The following is a 22,839-nucleotide window of genomic DNA, read 5'->3' on the forward strand; positions in this document are numbered from 1 at the left end:
GCCCCATTAGACATACACAAAGCAGTACTGTAGACTGCACACAGATTTAGTATGTAAGGACTCTAAGAGCAGATATTTTTGAAGTACCTTTTACTACAGTTGGTGCTTTCTAGTTTTGATTTTTGTTTCAGCATTTTTTTTCCTAGCACCTTAGAAAGCTGGCTTGTTGGGACTATTCAAACAGAGTGCTAGTATTGCTAGTTACAGTACCTTCTCTGTTGGAATGAGATGCTGTTTCACATTTACAGGATACATTTGTCCAAGTTACAGTATATCACGGCATAGCTGTGTCAACCTTATCTAGAAACATACAATACTGAAACTGGTCAATTTTCAAGTGCTAGAATACAGAAACAGTACATTTAATAACAGACAAGAATATTTTTTACAACTTGCTTTTAATCTTGAAATATTTTACTCTAGGAAGTTCTCTAGCAAGTGATCTAGACCAGTTTCATACATTTCAGCATCAGGACCTGAGCAGGAAACATTTTGGACACTCAGCACTCTTCAGGATAATGTTTTACTTCAGCCTAGTTCAGACTTGCACAAGGTGCAAGCTAGGGTGTGATCTGGCCCATGTAGTTTCCCACTCAGGCCTGAACAGAAATTACCTTTGGAGAAACACCATATCAGAATATTGAGAAAGCTGAGACAGCCTCATACTCATTGTCAAATATTTAGCATCCTTCTAGGGCATATGTTCACTTCATAAGTTTTGTAAACTGTGTACCTCGCTCCATTTCAGCAGGTCATGGAAACTAGATCCTTGTGTTAAAGTAAAAATAACTTCACATGGAGCTTGTATTCTACTGCTCTTTATATCAGTGAATCCAAGGACAGGATCCAGTATCAGAAGGTAGGAAATCTCATCATGTTATGGACAATGTTTCTTACAAAGAGGTCAGATGGGAGATGTGAATTCCAAGTTTCATATATTGCAGAAGACACCAAAACACATGTAGTCTGTCACGTGGGATTAAGACGTGTTTTCAGATGATCATCTTTGTCCACATTACATGACAGAACAGCTCGAATCCTCATTTTGCTGCAGAAATAAAACATCAAGATAGTAGGCTAATTAGCATGCGTACAAACTTAGTATTTATTGCTTGTTACCTACTTTATCATCATATAAGTGTGTGGGGGGTTTTTTTAGTGTTTTGAGTTTTAGTTACTTATTAATAAAGCAAAGCAGATTTTCAAGAAAGGCAGTACCTTAACATACCAGATGGTTTGGGGGTGGGGAAAAGAGAAAACAAGCTTGTAAGAATTTGAGTCCATGCAATACATGAGCCTATGCCTTCCTTAATGAAAGGCTATCAAGCTATCAGTACCTCAGTTCTGAAGCACCAAAACTTAACTGGCATGCAGATTCATGCTACCCTAGTTAGGATGGTAAAAGCAGAAGCAAAAACCATGGAAACCCTGCCTTTCTTTAAAGCACAGCATGCCTTCTTTGCACCATTTTACTGCATGCAAGAAGTTACCTGTTTTTCACTAAGCTGCCTTTATTTCAGTACTACAAATGCAGCAGAAGCATATAGGTACTAATGACAAAAGTTTGACAAGAATTCAGCAGACAGGAATGACATTTACATTTGAGTGGGAGTTTTAGAATTGATTCTTACCATAAGTGGCACACAACTGTATTGTAAAGTTGCTGATAAAACAGATTATGATAAAAACAGATTAGAGGTGTAAGGAAAAAAGTTACTTTTGCTTTCCATCACTGATTGCCAAACAAGCCATATTATTAGGCAATTCAAGTTTGTTTTTTTTAAGGGCTCTTGATTTGGAGAGGCCCTAGTCTGAACATGAAAAGAAGCTTGTATCAGTAAGTCTTTTTAAGCCTAAAGCTCCTACTGGTGTTACTTCAACCATTTTGGTGTATGCTGTGCATTAAGAGCCCAAAGGCCAGAACAGCATTATAGAACCTTTCTCAATAGCCTATTTAACAGGGTCTCACACTCCTTCAGTGAGAGACTGAAAATATTACAAGAATGTGCATACAAGTCAGGAGACTTTGATAAACATCCTTTAAGCCAGACAGTATTATAATAATAGATATTTACCCAGATTTTCTGTTTGAAAGAAGGACAAGGAAAGAACCAAGCAGCAGGCAATAACTGCCTGTTCTTAGGTACATTTTCTTCAGAAAGACAGTACTGAGGTACTTTTAAGTTTTCAGACAGGTATACTGTGACAATATCTAGGAAATGGTGGTGGTTCTAAGGCCTGGTGCGGTAAGATGCAAGTCCTCCTTGTAACTGTAGGATTGGTTTTAGCATGAGCTGTGGTAGCTCAACATGCTGTGTCAGCAGGAGGGAGACAATGAATTTTTAGTTAGGTGTCCCCTTGTGCTTAGGGCCTAGCAAAGGGGACTTGGTGCTATTTTCGAGTCAAGAAACAAACCAACTCAAGAATCAAGTACAGTCCATAATTGTTCAGTTACGACCAATTTAGAGCCTTCATATTAGTTCTGTTTTAGACTACTTCAGCAATTAAAGATACCTGGCTACAAGTATATCAAAGTACACTAGAAGCATCCAATATGCAGAAGTTCAGACTTGTAAGATGGTCAGTCACAACCATTTGGAGGGGCTAGAGGGTCTTTCACAGGGCATTACCACATGCAGGTTGTAGCCAAAGGGTTATAAGTATATCCAAGGCAAAACATGCTGCTTCTATTTGACTATGTTAATTCCATTAGCATGACCTGCATCTGTGCTGAAGTTCCACTTAGAAAGTATTGAAGGGAGTATTTATAACTGAAGTGAGGCTGAAGTTCTTATTTTGCACAGCAAAATAAGAAAAAGTAGTTCCTGAAAATGAGCTGAAAGAGAAGTGCCTCAAACTCATGCTTGAATTTAAGAGGGACTTAGGCAGTCAATACACTAAGAACTTTGATTTCAGCCTTTTCATACCTTTGAATAGAAATATTAGGTTTCTTCAGTATGAATTTAAGTTATCTTAAGAGCAAGTCAGGGACACTGTTTGGAGTGTCAGATATGTCACTTGATCCCACAGAAATAAGATCTTTTTAGTTAGTGTTTGCATTCTGTTTTTGAGGTAACAGCTTTTAAGTTTATTCATAGTCAGATGCAACATTAAAGCTAGTATTTTTAAGTGTGTCAGTAAGAAGAGACCAAACTATTAATGCTACTATTTGATCATATTCAACCAGAGAATAAGCAAAACAATTCCACTTCTGATGCAAAGCCATGCAAGCTACATCCTACATGGGACAAAAGACTGCAGCACTATTGATGAAGCAAATTTTCTACGAGATGACAAGCATGATTCTCACCATCTCACCTGCTTAAGGATGCTCACAGGAACCACTATCATGAAACCAAACAACATTTCTTTTTCCTTCTTCTTTTGGTCTGACATCAAGAAAAATGTTAAGAGTTGTAGGATATAGATAGTACTTGGAGAAGTATTTTCATATAGTAATGAAAAGAAATGGCCATTGAATGATTCTGTTGATAGCATGTATTTAAACTTGAGGCAGCTTACCCGAGATGGAAACTCCATTTCACTTCCAGTTATTTCTTCATTATCATCATCTTGCTCACCACTTTCTTCTCCTCTGGGTACATGCATTATCTTCCTCTCTGCAAGTTCCTAGAATACAATTGAATTGCCACTAAGAACCCTCAAGAATTAAGCACACCAAACAAGTTTAGTATTAGGACAGTAGAAGCTATTCACTATCTCACTTACCTCACCATCATTTGTGAGGAGCATAACACCAATATCGCCAGTTCCCCAAGACTTCTGAGACTTCCAGACCAGATCACTAGGACCTGGACTTACACCAGCAGCTGCACCCCAGATCTGCAACAGATTTAGAGTGAGCTTCTGAAGAATCTTGTTTTAGTTAGATTAAGAGTTGTATATGTTAGACTGAATCCTAAGGACTCCAGTACCAAAAATATCCAGTAACAGAAACTGAACTACTGTGATCCCTGGCAGGTTAGTTCTTTTCAGGACCACCACAAGTGGCAGTAATGTTTTTTTAACTAAAGACTGTAGAACAGTTAGCACAGAAAAGGCTGTTAACAGCTTCTGCCTGATATAGAGGTAGCCTTGCTTGGACATACATACTATCTGAGTCTGTGGCTTGGCTCTGTTACAGACATACTCACAGCAGCAATTTGTGTATACAAGATAGCCTCTAGCCTGGGGTCACTCACAGATCTCTTGAGCAAGCTTGTACAGAGTTTGGAGTGCAGAGTGTAGAATTAGGCTCTTTGATCACTATCTAAATGTATTTAGAGTATTATTTTAGAGCTGATACTTAGCTCAGTACCATAAACCATAAGCTCAGCATTGCTGAACTGTAGTGGACCAAAGCTTTTAGCACCAGTGAAAGTCTTTGCACAACTTGTATCAAGTCACAGGAGTATGGGGAACCCTAAGAATAAACTACAATATATTCTGTTCATAATAAGAGCACATCCCAATCTGGGATGATCCAAGTTCAACCCAAGATCTAGCTTTAAAGAAAATTTAATTGGCATTTCAGATCAAGTTGTTGCAAGGATTTTTCCCACCTCCCTCTCCACATAAAATAAGGATTTTAGTTCCTTAGGCACTTGCAGTATCAATTTAATTTTCTGTATTACATGAATCTCTATTGCCATCTAACATAAGAACAGATCTTTAAGTGAGGTTCACAAAACCACTACCTACTGTTACTACTTGGCCCGCCTGAAGAGTGAACTGTGAAGGAAATTTGTATGTTACATCTGACACACTTCCAAGATGTCTTCTTAACACCCATCCATGTAGGGGTTGATCCTGTGAGGACAAGAAATTTCTCTCAGCATTACAGACCAACACCATATCATACAAGTGCAAGGCTCTTTCCAGACTCAAGGGTCAGTTTTAGTCTCACTCCTGTAGCATACAAGAATCTGATCAATTTTGAGGAAGCCTTCCAGTTTCCATTAAAGCCTCCCTATGATTTCTCCCAGTACTTCCTTAGGATTAATCTTAGTCCCACAAGCTCAGGCACATCTATTCTTGCCTTCTGTTGAAGGGGGATCATGATGCTTTTTACCAGGGAGATTCTGATAAATGAAGTTGGTCATGCCCATCTACCAACTTGGGCCATATATATAAACCCATACGTAGTGGCCTGTGAAGGTTTAAGGCCTCTCAGGCTGAAGTGGCTAAGCTACCAGCCACAAGTTTTGGAGCTCTGAGGATTAATTCTAATAATTCTGGATTTGCAGACTAAACTAGTCAAAGAATTATCTAATTGGTCAGATAAACCCTTTACATGAATTACATACTGTCAGCTCTATTCATCCTTTTAGCTCTTTTAAGCATTTCTAAGTAATAAGAAGCTGTCATTATCCAATTTACTAAGCACCTTATTTAGTTCTAGGATACGTAGTACTTCTGATAGTGCTAGCCTGAATCTGATGAGAAACAACTGCAGGTGTTAGATCTCTGCATTATAGAACCCAGTGCACCTACCCCAAAAAACACCTCCCAGACATGCCTGTGAACAAAACACCTGCAGTACAAAAAAAAAATCAGCTTCTAGTCTTCTCTTGACAGCAGCGAGGTTAGCTAAGAAGTCCCTAGTTTGCATTTAGTTCAGCAGTACTCTTCTCTCATCTCCTCACCCTTCCCTATTGTCATCTCTCACTCAGCTACAAGTCAGTTCACAAGCAGTCATACTTTGCAAGGCAGGCCATGCAGACTTGAATGAACAGAAGTACCTCATCAGAGTTGTTTTTAAGTCTGACAAATTTCCCATCTGCATCAATTTCTTCAATAGATACATTTCCAGAAGATGAAGCGCGCTGAACAGTCTTAAATCCAGTACTATGCCCTCTCTTTTTGGTTTCTTTTACTTTCCTTTTCTTCCCATGCAGGAACCGTCGCCCTTGACTTGTTGCTTGAGTTGCAGTGCTGTGTGAAGATGGACTGGGTGACAGCTTTAACCTAGAAGGAAGTCAGATAACATTCACTTGAATACCTGATGTGCTTATTTCTTCTCACTCCTATCCTCCCACAATAGCCAAGTCTAACAGCTGCTTACATCCAAGCTTTCCATGAAGTCTCGAATATAGGATTTTATTTTTACTGGCAAGAGTAGCTAAGTAGCTTGTTAAGTTTGGAAGACAGCCCCAGCCCTAGAGTTCAGAGCAAGCTTATGTCGATAAGAAAAAGGTTCCCAACTGCAATAAGTATTCCTTTAAAGTATCTACTGACACAATCTTTAGTGGAAGTAGTTTAAGTTTTTGACCCTTCTTAGCATGTATTGAGTTCATGTTGTTCTCACCAGGCAGAGTCTGGATAGTTGGGAGTTGATACAATTTCCCAGTTTCATTCATGAAACTTGAGCACTGTCTTTAATATATCTCTAAGACATAGCACAAAGCTTTGAGAAAGTTTGATTCTAGGGAGGGATATCTAATGGACCTTTGAACTTCATCAGTTGGGTTTATCAAGTTACTTCATCTTACTACACCATGTAGTGGATGTGGGACATAAATACCATCTACAGAAGTTTATTCTTCAAGAACTAAATTATGGCACTAATCACATGCTTATTTCTTGCCTCCTCCACATTCTGAAGAATATATGGTTAATTAGTGTAGAGATCTTGGATGAACCAAGTCCTCATATGAGGATCTTGTCATAGCCTACCTCTGTTCCTCTCCTTCCAGCATCTTTCTGTAGGCATTTATTTCCAGATCTAGAGCCAGTTTCACATCTAAGAGGTGCTCATATTCTTCCAACTGTGCTCGTGCCTGCTGCTGGGCTTGTACCATTTCTTTCTCTTTTTCAGCCATACACCTTCGATAGAGATCACGATCATAATCTAGTGTCTCCTGTAGCTCCCTTATCCTGTTCTCCAAAGCAACATTCTAAAATTAAGGGGAGGGAAAAATCAATTAAACCGTAACTGAAGATTAGAGAGGACAAGCCAGTATTTTGAAGTGGGTATATCTCAAAATAATTCTAAGGATATACAAATAAGATAGTACCTGGCTTTCATATTGATTAACTTGAGATGTCAGAATATCAACTCTCAGCTTTGTTTCCATCAGCTCCTCCCGAGCAGCACTGGCAAATTCACTATTTCTTGTTGCAGACATCTGGGCGTTCTTCATCTATGGATAAGTCACTGTTAGTAATGAGTTGCTTATGACCATGTATTTTAAATAAGGAAGGAAAACCAAGTGATTTCCAGCTGTTACATCTGGAAATAGTTATGTTTTACTTAAGTGTGCAGATACCAATAAAGTCCAGGTCAAAGTTTTTCATTGCTTTTCAGGGAGGTTTACACAAGTTTGACATTCATGTCAGAAAAAGTCAGCAATAATCAGGTAGTGAAAAATTGCTGGATTAGGATATTTCAGTTACAGATGCATGAAGACTTTGTATAGATATTAAGTAAATTGATTCTCCAGAAGAACAATGGAGAATGTTTAGAAGCTGCTTGTCAAAGCATGGGGCTACAGGATATTAGGTGTGCTTATCAAACTATTGCTCTTCCCCAAAAGTTCTGTAATGAAGCAGTTCCTGCATCACTATAAGCAGCACTGAGCTATTTCTAGGCAATTCAATCTTGACATGTTCCAAGAAAGGATAAAGTAGAGACATGCTCCTGCAAGAGGAACTCACAGAATTTCCAGTGGAAACCTGGACAGAAGCATCCAAAGGAATTCACTGAGTTGGCATATAAATTGGAGTATAGAGAAAGCCAGAAGAACCAGGAAGAAATGAACACATGTTGAGAGAAGTAGCAGATCATGTGATCCGGCACTAAGTATTAAAGAAGGCTTAAGATACCAATCCTGTACACTGCAACCAACCCAGAAATCCTTGGAATCTTACCTACCAAGAGTATAAGCCTAAAGTATAACCTTTTCCTGCATATGTGGCTAATACTGGGAAAGAGGTGACAGACCAGTTCTGGAAGACAAACTGTCAAGCTACTTCCATAGCCACCCTCTCCCCCTTAGCCAGTACTAGGAACTGGAAAGGGACATTTGCACTCATACATTTAAAAGTGCTCTTGTAGAACTGTAAGAATACCTTATTTCATGCATTTTAGTAACACTATAATCAGTAGATCAAGTTTTATTCAGTAATACTGAAGTTGCCCAATACAAACATAGCACACCTTGGTCTTGAATTCGTCAGACAAGCTCTCAGATTTATCAGAAATCTGAATTATGATCACCTTTATTACATTAGCCATTCCTAATCGCTCCCCAAAGGGACAGTATGTATGCTTGAACCAGTTTTGTTTGGGACCGAGTGTTGGTAGAAGTTCTACTGTCAAATTTGACACCGCTTCAAAATTCCATAACAACTTATGCCAGGAAGCTCTGCACTGAATGCAAGGGCTTCATCAGTCAGCTATTTATGCTAGTGACTTTAATCATATCAAGGTGCAGAGAACTTAAGCTTTGTTTTATTGGCATCTTTTACAGACTCACTTTTGCATTGAATGTTCTCTCCAGCTCCTCTTTGTATCCGTGAATTTGTTCTTCATGTCGTTTTCTGAGCCCCCGCAGAGCATCCAAGAGCTTACTCTCAAACTCTCTCTGATGGCCAGATTCTATTTCTGCTATCCTGCTCTCATGGACTCTTTTTGTCTCCTTGAGCTCCTAGGAGGAGAAGAAATTTCTCAGAGAATAAGCAAGCCAATACAGTTTGATTTGAGACCGGACTTACTGTACCAGCTTAACAAGTCATCCAATATTGAAGCAGATTTATCACTGAGTGCACAGTAATTCATCTTTATTCAGATATTAGATATTCATCCATTAGGTCAGGCACTTCCACCTTGCTAGCTGCGCTGGGTTGTTTTGCTTCCTCACTGCCAGCATTGCTTAAACTCATAAATGCAGTAGTTTGTATTTAGTTTTAAGACTATTCTTTGAACTAGATGGATTTCTTTGCTTTTCTTCTGTGCTTAGAGCACATGCGTATACACTTCAGTTTCAAGCAGTTACTTCACCTATTCTTGTTTTAGTCAAAAAGTATAGCAGTTGGTTAGAGAAATTGGAATTCTCAATCACTTAAATCACACACTTTGAGACTCCTTCCAGTCAAAAGGAATTTGGTTTACATTCACATGTTTTTTAGTTCTGTGTACTGACTTCTCACACAAAGGTTACCAGACACCTTTGATAAGTGTTAAGGAAGTAGGGAATGTAAGTTGCTTATTAAAGGAGATGTAACTTCTTCGATTATTTTAGGTTTCTAGCAAACATCTGGAATCATTTCACTTTAACTGTAATATATGCACTTTCAGTTACACAAAGTAGTATATTGGGATTGTAGTTACCTTCAGAAGTGCAGCCTGAGAAAATTATCTCATATTCCAGATACCTATTGGTACTATGCCAGTTAACATAAAGTTGTGTACTTTCTTGAAGCCTTCCTAGTTAGGAGGATGTTATTGGCTGGTGGACTGTCATAGGCTGACTCAGCTAGTTACCTTTAAGGATAAAGCACATCTTAACATTGCTTTTAAGTGCATCCAGGGATCACGGAAACCTAAAAAAATCCTTGTTAATAAGCTAAAACATACATCGTCGTGAAGGTGCTTCTGAGAGGTCATTTGTTCCTGCAAAGTTTTCATATGATTTTCCAGGTCCACCCTCTTCAACATCTCACTCTGAACATGCTTTTTGGCATCTTCCAGTGACAGATTCAGCTACCAAAGACAGACATCAGGTAATCAAAATTAAGAGGTCATTTTTCCAAACTAAGACACTCAACTTATTACAGATCATTCAACTTCATTCCCACAGCAATCAAAACACACTGCTTAATTGAAGTTGATTACTCTGTTTAAGTTCTTATTTCAGTGGGATCCAGCATATTAGCAACAGAAAGAATCCCATTTAATTACGTAGACCAGATTTCCCACAAGGCAAATAGAGCAGCCCTTTATCCCACCAGCTAAGTTTGATTCCTCAAAGTGGACTTCTGATGAATCAATTGTACCATCCATGTACATTCATCCCCTTCACAACAGTAAGTATTCCAGACTTCTCCCTAACTTCCAATATCATTTGTTTGATGCTTAACAAGTGAAATCCTCCAACTATAGCCCATGTTGACAAGCTATTATACAATTCCAGTGTTGGAGTGTGCTGCTTTGATGATACAAGTTTGGTTTTTTTAGGTTTTCATCCTAAAGATTTGAAATTAGCTTGTTCAATAATCACATTAAAGCATAAACATACAAAAGCTATGCTCTTAGAAATGCATTGATAGAGTAGCAACTCAAGCAGAGTTCATTTTAGTAGCACAAGAGCCTACAAAAAAAGTAATCAGAACTTATTTATTCTACCTAGATTTAAGCATAGTGAAGCAGGGTCCATCAAATGCTCCCTTTGCTGACATGTTAGAGAATGCTACAGGGGCTATAGCACTACAACACATTTCAGCTTACTTTGTCCTTAGAGCAAGAAACATTACATACTGTCGTCATAGAATAGAATTAAAGGTACCTACAACAGGTGGAAGTTTCAACAGATCAACAATCAGTAGCATTTGCTTTCAGCAAGACTGCAGAAATCTTTTTGTCCACTTATCATTGCCATAGATAACAGTCTTTCCCTGCTTTTAAATCTCAATAACTAGTTGGGGAAAAACAAGCAATAGCTTCAGGAACAAAAGCAAAGTTAAAATTCCAGGAACAAGTCTTACAGTGACTACTTGATCCTTTAATTCACGAAGGTCATTCTCCAAACTTCGGTTTTCATTCAAAGCCGTTGCTAAGTCAGCTTCCTTTGTGATCAGCTGAGCATCAAGGTCTCTCATAAGAGCCTGTGCCTGGTTTAAATCAGCTTCTTTTTTTGAATTCCTGCAAGTGAAAGTTTTACATTCATAAGTTGCAGCTAGTGAGGGAGAAGGTTTGTTTGTAACGTGTTTACCTTCACAGGGGTCTGTGGCAGAACTGAAACAGAAGAGAGGTTAGTTAACACCTGTGGTGAGGGCACAGGGGTAGGCTGTAAAACAAACCAGACAGGTTTCTCAGACAAATATCATCTGTTTAACCAGAAAGATTTCTGACCCAGTTTCCAGCATGTTTTGTGTGAATCCTACATGGAAGCCAACTATTTTCCACAGCACTACCAACCAGAGAGGGAAGGGATGGCACAGGCCATCATCTCCACAGGGAGGGACTGGTCACACTCAAAGCCAGAGTTCACCAGACCACAGTGACCTGTCACCACTGAACAAGCTGCTCACACAGACACCTCCTTTCAGCAGCAAAGGCCACCACCAGCTTCCTGGCAAAGTGACTAATGGCCATTAAAACGCACCGCTGCTGTGGCCCCCACGGCCCAGAGCCCCACACGGCCCTCTCACCAGCAGGGAGCAGCCATGGCGGGAGCAGCCGTGGCGGGAGCAGCCGCCTCCGCCCTAGGGGAGGCCCCGCAGCGCCCCCAGGCGGCCAGGCTGGGCGAGCGGCTCGGGGCCCGCTTTCCTGAGGCATGGTGGCCAGCGATGCTGCTCACACATAGGGGCAAGGCAGCCCCTCCGCAGCAGGTAGAGGCAGAAAGCAGCTCTGACTGGCAGGGGGTGTCATTCCTCCTTCCCCCCCAGCCCCCCGGGACATTCCTGCACACAGCACAGGAGGAGTTTTGTCCCCAGGAGGCCACTGGCCCAGGCCTGACAAGCAGGCCTTGTCAGTCCCACATCCCCAGCTGGGGCTTTGCCTCCTACAGCCCCTTAGCTCCTGCCACAGGGCAGCGAGCCCTCACAGCACCCTTGCAAGGGACTCTTCTCCCTCAGGAAGGGTCACATGCTCTTCCCTCCTTCACACCATGGCAGAATCACAGGGCGAGAGAAGCTTTGCCTTCAGAAGAGGGCCATTTCCTTGTGCAAATACCCAGTTACAGAGCCCTCAGGTACCACCTGGATGGCCAACACAGTTGTTTAAGTTGCCAGTTTTACTTGGCACCACACTAGAGAAGTGATGGGCCCACAGTGAGTTCCTGTTAGAGAAAGGGGCAATAATTTCCCAGACTGCTCTAACTTCCAAAATTGTTGCAGTTGCCTCACCACTAGCTGGAGTCTGACTTCCTGCTCAAAACTCAGATGCAAGATTGCAAAGAGTAAAGCATTCAATTTCTTTTAGCAAAATCTGTTCTGCCAAGTGGCTAAAGTTGTGATAATTCATACAATGAGTTTTCCAGTTGATAACTGAGCAGACCAGTTGGAGAGAGTCCAAAGTCATTCTGCAGGAGTGATCAGCTCTAGAAAGCTTGGTCTGCAAGGAAAGATTGGAAAAAAGTAGGGGTTGTTTAGTCTAGAGAAGAGAAAAGTGACAGGAGACATAACAGTCTTTACATACATGGAAGACTGCTGCATAGAGGAAGGGAATCTGTTTTCCATGTCTGTTGTGGAAAAGACAGGAAGTTGCAGGCTTAAATTGCAGGGAGGATATTTCGGTTAGATGTTAGGGGGAGGAAACTAACAGTAGTTCAACACTGAAGCACATTGCCTAGGGGGGATATTCTGGAATCCCCATCATCTGGAATTTAAAAAAGGGTTACACAAACATCTGCTGGAAGGGATGCAGGTATGGTTGGTTCCAACACAGGCCTGGGGCATGTGGCTACATCAGGTTCTTGCTCAAGGCCTTTTCTAGCCCTGCTATTCAGAGACATTTGTTGACTGTCTCTCATACTTCGTGACCATGATGCAAACCCAAATATTTTGCTAGCAGAGGTTATTTATTCTTTACTCAGACTCTAGGAAAGTAACTCTACTGGGGTAACAGTGAAAAACAAGATAATGTGTTGTAGTTTTTAGTATTTACAGGTTTCTTTCTTTTCTAGGTATTAATTAGCCACCTTCCTTTTGGGATCTCTGCTGCCACTACCACTTATTGTATTAGTTATGATATTAACAAGTACATCAATAACACTAGTTAGTGATAATACTGACTTTCATCCTACAATAATGTAAATTTCATTCTGCAATCAAAGTGTGTGCAAGACTGAAATTCCATTAGTATCTGTGTTTTAACTCTGTGGTTTGATGGTCCACTTTCCTGATGCAGGCCTCTGACAGCCGGGTTCAGGTTTCCTATATTCTTTGCTGACAAATATTATTTTCAGAGAACCCCGAAGTGAGCCATTTCATCTTTAAGAACAGCAATTTAACAAGTCTGGCTTTGACAAGAGCATTTACTACCCTTTTAAACCAAGTTTGGGGTTCAGAACACCACTTTATTATGCAGCAAGCAGTGACAGTTACAGCATTCTACAACATCCCATATACCAACCATTCCAGAACTAAGCGTGGCTTATTGACTATCAATTGCAAGCAATAACTTTGAGGCACTGCCAACTACATTCCTTGTAAATTAGGGTGCCACATATACTTGACCTGGGGAATTTAAATCATTTTACGAAAAGAGTTCAGGTATGTTTAGAACAGACTCTAGTTTGTCAAGACTAGAGGACATTAACAGCACTTGCAGAATTCATTCTTACAGCTTCAGCTTGCTACACTGCATATTCCAGGTTCAGTAGCAAAACGCACATCTATACTCACTGGTGCAGAAAGAAACTGGTCTTGTCTTTCTCTGCTGTGCTACTGTAGTTGCTTTGACCTTCCTCCGGCTGTGAATTCAACCAACTGATATGCTTATCCACAACTCCTCCTCCCCAAACGTCTTTGGCCTACTTCCAGTTACCACTGTTTAAGTATTAAGAAAAAAAGCTGAAATGCAAGCACACTTCATTATTGCTGAAGCTTTAAGTCTCTTTACCAGTGATTAATAAGAGTCAATGGTTAATGCTGTGTGGAAGATATCTGGTAACATTCCATCCTATAAGAGTTCCAGGTTATTTAAAGGGTGTATATATAAAGGGCACGATACCCTCAAAGTAGTTGTTCCAAGTCATCTGAGACATTTGCAGTTTGACAGCCCAGATAAAAAACACTCATTAATATTAGGACTTCAGTCTAGTCCTTTCAGAAAGCAGCATGTATCATTTCCCATGAGCTGTAAAGTTAACCACTTTAGGACCCAGTTACGTTAAAGGAAAAAATCAGTCCAGAGGCTTGCATACCTGCCAAGCCTAAAGCTTTATAAACAAAGCCAGAGTTACACAAAAAGCAGCAGAAAAGTTTTAGAACTGGCATTACCCCTCCTCACTGTCCACTCAAGTGGCTAGTTAGATTTATGAAACAGATCTACAAGCCAAAACCCAGCATGAATGAGACAAGCCCAAGAACTTCTAAGCAACTGAAAACAGAAGCTTAGAGCAAAAACGTGTTTTATTCCCAAGTAGAACAGCTACTTAAGTCCTACAGAGCCTATGAGGAGGCAGTATTTGCTCCATACAAGTGTTAAAAGAAAAAGCTCGTGCCTAAAGGTGCTATGATGCAAGTTCATAACAAGATTTAGGGGGCCTGTGGACACCCAAATTATTGCAAGTCTGTAATTGATTTAGCAGTACAAAGGGGCATTAAAATAAGTAGCAATGCTAGCACTCTACATATACCCATACAGAAGCTTGTTGGGATTGGACACTTGTTCCTTTCCCTACGCACCTTCAAGAGGATTTGATTGCACTTACATTGGGCCACCCCTTTGTTCCAGGCTTGGCGAGACTAGACAAGAAGATGATTGCAGGCTCAGGACACACAGCTCGCAAGAAAGTCAAGACTGAAACAGCAGGCAGTTCATCCCAGTAGCATGTAAATCAAGACCTAAAAGCCACTAGGACAGTTTCTGTGCAGTACCAGCCTAGACCAGGTAAGCTATACTGCTTACAGGACTACCTTCTCCATATATTCCCCTCTAGGCAATGTCTGAGCTAAAAAGCCCCAAAAAGATGAGCTGACTCTGTACAGAGACTCCTTCCCCTAGCCCCATTCGCTTTCTAGATGCTTTCCAGCATAGCAGCTTCTTGAGTGTTTATGAACACAGGTGTGGTGCCAAACCCAGTCAGCTACGCATTCATGCCATACTATCCCCATAAGGCCACCAACACCTCAAGTTCTGGGGGAGCCCCCATGCACATCACAATGAGGTGCTGAAGTGGCGAGCAGCACTACAGCAGGAAGCACTCACAGTAGCGTCCCTACAGCACACCTTCAGAACCGACGTTAGGATTTTGTCTAACCCAAGACACTCCAGCCTCACAGGGCCATACCTTTGAGGTGTCACCACAACACTTGGGGTGTCACTGAACACTCCCCCCCCAACACACAGCTGCTGGCAAGCAGCATCCCCTTCCCCTCACCCTGCAAGAGCCCCCAAGAGGAGGCGCCCCAGGGCGGTCCCCAGCAGGGAGGCCTGCTCGGGGCCGGGCAGGTGCGGTGGGAGGGCCGGGGCACCGACCTGCTCTGCAGCTGCTGGTGCTCCTCGCCGATCTTGCCCAGCTCCACCTGCAGCGTGGCCCGCTCGATGGCGATCTCGTCCAGCACCCGGCGGGCGTCGGCCAGCTCTGCCTCGTAGCGGAGCCGCAGGCTGCCCAGCTCCCGGTCGCCGCTCGCCTCCTGCTCGATCAGCTGCTGCTGGAGCGCCGAATTGTCGGCCTCCAGCACCTGCACCCTCTCGATGTAGGCGGCCAGGCGGTCGTTGAGCTGCTGCAGCTCCTCCTTCTCCTGCAGCCGGCTCAGCCGAGTCGGGCTCAGCGGCGAGGCGGAATGGCTGAGGGAGCGGCTCCCGGTCACCGGCGTAGAGGAGAACACCGTGGCCATGGCAGCCTGCGCTCCGGGCCCGGGCCCTGCCGCCGCTGCCGGGACCGCCCCGCGCAAGCCACCCAGCGCCTGCCGCCGCCCGCGTATAAATAGCCGCCAGCTGCCGCCGCGGCCTGCCGGCGAGGGCGGGCAGCTTAAAGGGCTAGGGCTGCGCCCCCGCTGCCGCCCCGGCCTTCGCGGCTCCCTGTAGAAAAGATAATTTTTTTCTTTATTTTTTCTTTATTTTTCACATGTTCCTTGCTGCATCTCAGCAGTCCAATGGTGCCGCCTGGAGAGGGCGGGGAAGGAGCTGTCAGGAAAAGCCTAAGCAGCCCGGCGATTTTACAAAGCGGTGCAAGGGGTCGGGGTGAAAAAAAATTCCCAGCTTTAGGAAGATGCATGACAGCTGCAGTGATGCTCGCACTCCAGCATGCTGCCGTGTCAGTGCTCTGCCTGTTCTGTCTGGTTTTTTGCAATTTGTTCGGCTGATGAAAATAAGCTAGTCCCTGCTCTTTTTTGTTGTTGCTTGTTTGTGGGCATTTTTAGCTTTTAGGTCAGGCTGTGGTGGCTGTCAGCCATCCCAGTGCTACAGTGTTTTGGTTGAAAGCTGATGTGTGAGCAGAAGGAAGAACGCAGGAGGAAAGGGAACCTGCATCAAGACAAACGTGTGAAGCAGTCTGCAAAGCCTTACACTAATTACATTTTATAAAAATCATTGTTCAATAAGAAAGTTGCTTCAGCACTTCTTTAATAGTGACATGTACTGTGATAGTTGTCAGTGTTCTCCAGCAGTTAATTAATTTACCCTTTTCTTTTTCACTTACATTTTGGAGAGCAGGCGCTGTACAGATCTCATTCAGTATGAGCATAAAAATCTCTGAACATTAATATAACTGTTAATATAATGGTGTTTGTTGCAGCAGTTACAAGAAACTTCACTTAAGAGCTTAGCTTAGGTCAATGATATTTCCTACCCAGAAAAACAGCCTTGACATCCTCTTAGAGTTCTTTAAATATAAAGATAGATTTTACGAAGGTTGTAGGCATAAATTCAAACTTCACTTTATAGGTCAGCAGGCACGTAGCATAGGAGGACAACATAGTTGGCCCCAAGATTGTAGCTGGGGATTTTAGAATTAGGTTATGTATACCCCTGGATACAAAGTTTCAAAGTAGATGAGGACATAGAAGTAGTGTGGATGCTCATCAAGGTTTTTTTCTGAACTTCTTTACACATTTGTATAAAAAACAAAACACAATTTCCAAACTCTAAAACTACGTGTAGCATGGTAATGACATATTGCCAGACTGAGCTCCTCTGGTTGTAGTCCTGTCACCTTGAATCGTGTATATATGAGTATGCATTTTAGAATATTTTAGTATATGAGTATGTATTTTAGAACAAAATAGAAATAGTAATACAAATAGTATAAGAGTTATTAGTAGTTAAGAAGGGATCACAGTTAGAATAGAAATTAGCATACTGGAGTGTGAGAATCATAGACAGTTAGAAATAGAAACTAGCATACGAGACTGTGAGAACTGTAGAATCTTCAAGGTAATAGATAATGCCTAAGTTAGATAAGAGGGTACGGGCACTGCATATTTTAATAACAAGCATATGTTTGTCCTAAAAGAATGCAAAGCTGTAACCCTTCAGAGATCAATAACAGGAACATCCTCTTACCGGGAGAGACGGAAAAGATAAGGGGACACCACAACAACCATGAAGACAACAGGAATAACAGTAACTAGAAGAAAGGTAAAGGGGGCAGGGGGAGATCACGACCACCGACCCAACTGGGGGACAAAAGGACTACGACTACGACTACGACTACGACTACGACTACGACTACGACTACGACTACGACTACGACTACTCCCCCCCCCCCCCCTTGTGAGCATGTGCAGTGAATTAAAATCATACTGTGACTTTAAATCGAAGTGGAGAAAATACGGGCCAATGGAAGAAGAGGATGATTAGTTAGTCTGATGATTATGTATTAGATAGGCATGGTGCGTTAACTTTTATGGATAAATACTAAAAAAGAATTGTAATAGGTGTGCTCCATTTGTGAAAATTTTCCCCCTTGCACCCTGCGCAGAATAAAGCAATGCCTCCTCTCTAAACATACTCTGTGTGTTTTGGGAGTTACTTTACAGCAAGGCAACAGTCCCAGCAACGGCACCAGGAAATTCTTTTCTGCAGAGCAGTTCCAGTTTTTTATTTTGATATAATGAGTTTGTTCTTTGTTGCCAATAGAAAGCTCAATTCAAGAAAAATAAAAAGTATGATTTAAATCTGAATATGTACCTCTAAGACTGAGATGTGTACATCTGAGGGTTTACTTCAGCTTTGAAACCTCAGTCCTCTACAAAGAACACTGTGATTGTATGTCATTGCCATGTTTGATGGTTGCATGTTACTGGCCAGCTGTTCAAATACAATTGTATGGTTTTGGAACAGATGCAGAACAAAGCAAGAAATCTGCTATTCTAAGAATATTTTCCTCGCCTGCCAAGGCTTTGTAATAGTGCAAACAAAAACAGCTGAAAGAAATAGTTCAAGAATAGTCTGAGCTAGTTTTGTCTTTTGTATTCTTCACCTACTCTCCCTATGTGAGAACAGAAGGTGGCAACTTAAGAAGAGTGTAAGGGAAATCTGTTACTGATTCTTTTTTCTGACATTTTTTCTCACTTTTTCTTTGATTAAGACTGTAGACTGTACTGCTTAGAGCACAAGTGTAGCTGAGGAATTCCTCAGAGCTACAACCCTATCTCTAAGGCAGAGATAAGCCTGTACCATCTTTTCCTACTGTTTCTAGTATAAAGATATCAGGAACGTTTCAGGATTAAGAGATACAGAAGGTATCAGGAAAAGTTGTGGGAAAAGGTATATATCCCAGACTAAAGCACAGTAAAAGCTTTTCTACAAATACTCCTTTTGAAGGAAAATGTACATATGGGAGATTTAGACAGTATTAGCAGATTCCACAAACTTGGAATAAAAAAACCTCCCAAACTGTAAAAATATTTGTGGACTTTTTTCAAGTATCTTAATCAGGCCTTGACCTTGAGCTGGTGAAATTAAGTGAAAAAAATACAGTGATACAGCAGTACAATGAAAACCAGGAAAAAGTCAACTGAACTTTTTTGCTATACTTTTTGATAGGTATCTGCTAACTGATTCTAGCCATGTGTGAGCAATCTGTTAGTAGAGGTTCCAAAACATTGTCAGGGCTCCGAGTGTACTAATATGCCTTAACAACCTCGACCAGCCTCAGCTGGGGCTTCTGCCCAGGCCTCTGCCCATGGGTGCAAGAATGCCATTTAAGCTCTGGCCTGGCCTTCAGTCCCTCTTTGAGCTCTGTTATGGTTGTGCCTAGCTATAAGCTTTGTTGGTCTGTGGACTGATTTTCTGGCTTGACTTTGTACCTACCTAGTTACTGCAAATTTGCCTGGGCGCTCTGCATACCCTGGCTGTTATTCCTTGCCCCCTGCATATCTTGCCTAGGAGCAGTGGGACAGGGTTGTGGCTGGTGTGTGGCTCCTGCCCTGCCAGCCTGGCTACTTGACTTGGCTCTCTGTCTGTTAGGAGGCAGCTGGACCTTGCCACTTGTTGGATGACAGATTTTTAGAGCAATGGCTACTAAATACTTAAGTAAGGCCAAGTTTGTTGATAGTAGTATCTCTTTTTAGAATTTTTTATGACCTAATATGAAATGTTTGAATTCATATCTACTTTTCAAGCGTTAAATACATTTGAGGCTACATGTAGTAAGTGAACAGGCTTGACGAGTGTGAAAATATTATGCTGGCAGATGTAGGCATAGAAGCAGAGTCAGCATAGACAACAAAAACTTTTGTAGTGTTTTTCTGTTTCTCTGATAGTCATTCTGCTCTCTAATTCATGAGGGTCTCTTCGTAAATATCCATTGGAAACAAAACAAGGTATCAGTGGACAGCCTTTGTAACAGTTTAAGAAATCTGTACATATAATAGTACTGTTGTGTCAAATGGTATTACTCTGATACATTAGAATATATCAATAAACACTTTGCTAAGTAGTCTATTTACAGACAGGTGTTAGTGACTCACACACATCCAGAGCTAATGAAGACAGATTGACTTCTACTAGCCTGATAATAGTTGCCACAGTACTAGGGTAGATATGGAGGCTCCATGACGAAATTAGAGATTACCCACCAGAAAGGTTAAAGGGCAGTTTCTGTTTCTGTATCATCAGTGGTAGTACACATAGATGGTGAAGTCCTTTCCAGAACATGTAACTGCACAAGTGATCTTCCTGTGTAGTACTTCAGCATATGCCCTCACTTGCCTAGTTAAATTAAGCAGGACAAGTCAGTCAGCTTACGGTGGTTTTTGCCTGTGTGGGAACAACAGCCTTCTAGAAGCTGGTAAATAGTAAAGAACTGAAATTATTTGTGGCATTACCAGATGCAAAAGTAAACAATAGATTTTGCTTGGTAAAACATGAAATACAGAAAACACCTGATAGCAACATTTTGTAGGTGACACCTGATAAGATTCTGTCTTAAGCTGTCGTAGGTTCCAGTTGCCAGTGACCAAATTCTACTCTCATGTATGAATGCAGAGAAGCTGTTCCTATGTACAGTTTATATTGGTACTGCTATGACGAGAATCTGGCTCACTGTCTGAAGATGTATGATCTCTTCCAGTTTTATGTAGAATGCACCTTAGTTTCTGTAAGGAATGTCTATACAGAATGAGGAGGAAAAAAGGTCTTAGGTACTGCACGGGTCCGCAAAAATAGAATTTTGTTCTATAGACTTTATTAATACCAGTATCAGACTTTGAAGAAATGTCACAGATTATGAGGGGTTCTCATAGCATAAGGCAACAGAGCCAGCAAAGAAGAAACTATGAAGGAAAGTGGAAAATAAGCTGTTTTTTCAGTGACTATGTAGCTCCAAACTGTGAATCTGGAGCTTTAAAAACTTTCTTTTCCTCCATCCAACAAATCTTGCTAACCCTTCTTTATTCTCATTCATTGTCAAATAGATTGTATTCAATTATGTCATCACTGAATGTTAATAAGAATAACGAGTACATCTGCTGGCTCCCACAGGAGCCAGGAACCACCTCTGATCCACCAGAGCTAAGGCAAATCTGAGTCCCTTGTGAAAATGAAGTCACTTCCACCTCTTTTAGTAGACTATAATAACAAAAATGTCTTCATTTATATCCAGGCAACATTTCTGAGTTGAGATGAGTTGAATCCCTTTCATAGAGAGCAAATAGTTTATCCCACTATTATTGCACTTGACTCAATACCTCACTCAATATGGAGCACTTGGGCTGCAGCCAGGCCGTGGTGAGGAGAATGGACACTTTTCCTTGGTAATGATTCCCAATATAGTCTCTTAATGAAGACTGTAAATGTGCAACTCAAGAAACAAGAGCATTTCCCAACATAGCAAAAGAAGTTGGCAAGTAGAAGAGAACAGAAGAATAAAAAATGAATTTCAAACTTGCTTTCTGTCCTCACATTTACTTTCAACTGTAAAGTATAGATAGAGCTGGGGGTTCTATCCTCTGTTAGCACACTATCTCATTCCTGGTTTTGGGCTTCATGTTTTATTTGCTGCTTTGTTCCCACCCACACAAGCTTACAGGAGTGCGTGACCATTTTATGTTATGGGTTTTGTTGTAGTTTTTTCTGTATTTGTATTGACACACAGACTGTATGTGAGAAAGTGGAAATTTTGTTCCTCTTACTGCCAAACATTTGGTGCACAATGTCACTTTTCTGAAGCTATTTTCTGGTGACTTCACTTTTGTTTGAGGAACTTAATTTTTCAATCTGTTTCAACTGTTACCCACGCTTATTCTTTCCTCTGGTTTTGCTGCATTTTCCTACATTAATCATTCCTCTTCTATTTTCATAACCATATTGTCTTTGTCATTAGTATTCCTCCCAATGATGTATCATGTATTTCTTCCAACCTTGTCCTTTTTTTCATTCCTTCTCACTGTTTACTCCTTGCTTATATTCTCTTCTTCTGTTTCCATTGCCTCGCTGTAAAATAACTCCCAAAACACACAGAGTATGTTTAGAGAGGAGGCATTGCTTTATTCTGCGCAGGGTGCAAGGGGGAAAATTTCCACAAATGGAGCACACCTATTACAATTCTTTTTTAGTATTTATCCATAAAAGTTAACGCACCACACCTATCTAATACATAATCATCAGACTAATTAATCATCTTCTTCTTCCATTGGCCCGTATTTTCTCCGCTTTGATTTAAAGTCACAGTATGATTTTGATTCACTGCACATGCTCACAAGGAGTGGGGGTGGGGGGGTGTTAGTCCTTTTGTCCCCCAGTTGGGTTGGTGGTCGTGATCTCCCCCTGCCCCCTTTACCTTTCTTCTAGTTACTGTTATTCCTGTTGTCTTCATGGTTGTTGTGGTGTCCCCTTATCTTTACGGCTCTCCCGGTAAGAGGATGTTCCTGTTATTGATCTCTGAAGGGTTACAGCTTTGCATTCTTTTAGGACAAACATATGCTTGTTATTAAAATATGCAGTGCCCGTACCCTCTTATCTAACTTAGGAATTATCTATTACCTTGAAGATTCTACAGTTCTCACAGTCTCGTATGCTAGTTTCTATTTCTAACTGTCTATGATTCTCACACTCTAGTATGCTAATTTCTATTCTAACTGTGATCCCTTCTTAACTACTAATAACTCTTATACTATTTGTATTACTATTTCTATTTTGTTCTAAAATACATACTCATATACTAAAATATTCTAAAATGCATACTCATATATACACGATTCAAGGTGACATTTCCATATTGGTGTGCATCTTTAGACCCTCATGCAGTGACACGCACAAGTCATCTTGTGAGATGCAGGTCACCTACTTTACTCTTCTTGCTTTTCCCCAGTGAACCATTACAGTGAGGACAGTAATTGTCCTGCTGACCTTTGTCTGTTGCTCATGACTTGCAACATAACTGATTTCCTCAGGGCCCCTATTTATTCACCTAATGTTGCCTCTTTCACACAGCACGCAGTAACATATTATTTTTAACAATCACAGAAGTAAGGGCCATCACAGACTGAGGAAAACAGATTGTTGTC

The 22,839-nt window shown here is 41.2% G+C and overlaps 1 protein-coding gene across 1 annotated transcript; it reads right to left on the reverse strand.

Moving 5' to 3' along the window:
• Window positions 1-3,324: 3,324 nt before the first annotated feature.
• Window positions 3,325-15,915, reverse strand: LOC142411014 (lamin-B3-like). Its single transcript, XM_075504197.1, has 11 exons — window positions 15,365-15,915; window positions 10,705-10,861; window positions 9,578-9,703; window positions 8,478-8,648; window positions 7,017-7,142; window positions 6,676-6,896; window positions 5,742-5,967; window positions 4,702-4,809; window positions 3,730-3,843; window positions 3,523-3,630; window positions 3,325-3,389 (listed from the first exon to the last, which is right to left on the reverse strand). The coding sequence occupies exons 1-11, from the start codon at window positions 15,724-15,726 to the stop codon at window positions 3,348-3,350; spliced, it is 1,761 nt and encodes a 586-aa protein (XP_075360312.1). The 5' UTR covers window positions 15,727-15,915; the 3' UTR covers window positions 3,325-3,347.
• Between the last annotated feature and the right edge of the window lie 6,924 nt (window positions 15,916-22,839).

The sequence above is a fragment of the Mycteria americana genome, chromosome 6 (assembly GCF_035582795.1).
Source record: "Mycteria americana isolate JAX WOST 10 ecotype Jacksonville Zoo and Gardens chromosome 6, USCA_MyAme_1.0, whole genome shotgun sequence".
Taxonomy (NCBI): domain Eukaryota; kingdom Metazoa; phylum Chordata; class Aves; order Ciconiiformes; family Ciconiidae; genus Mycteria; species Mycteria americana.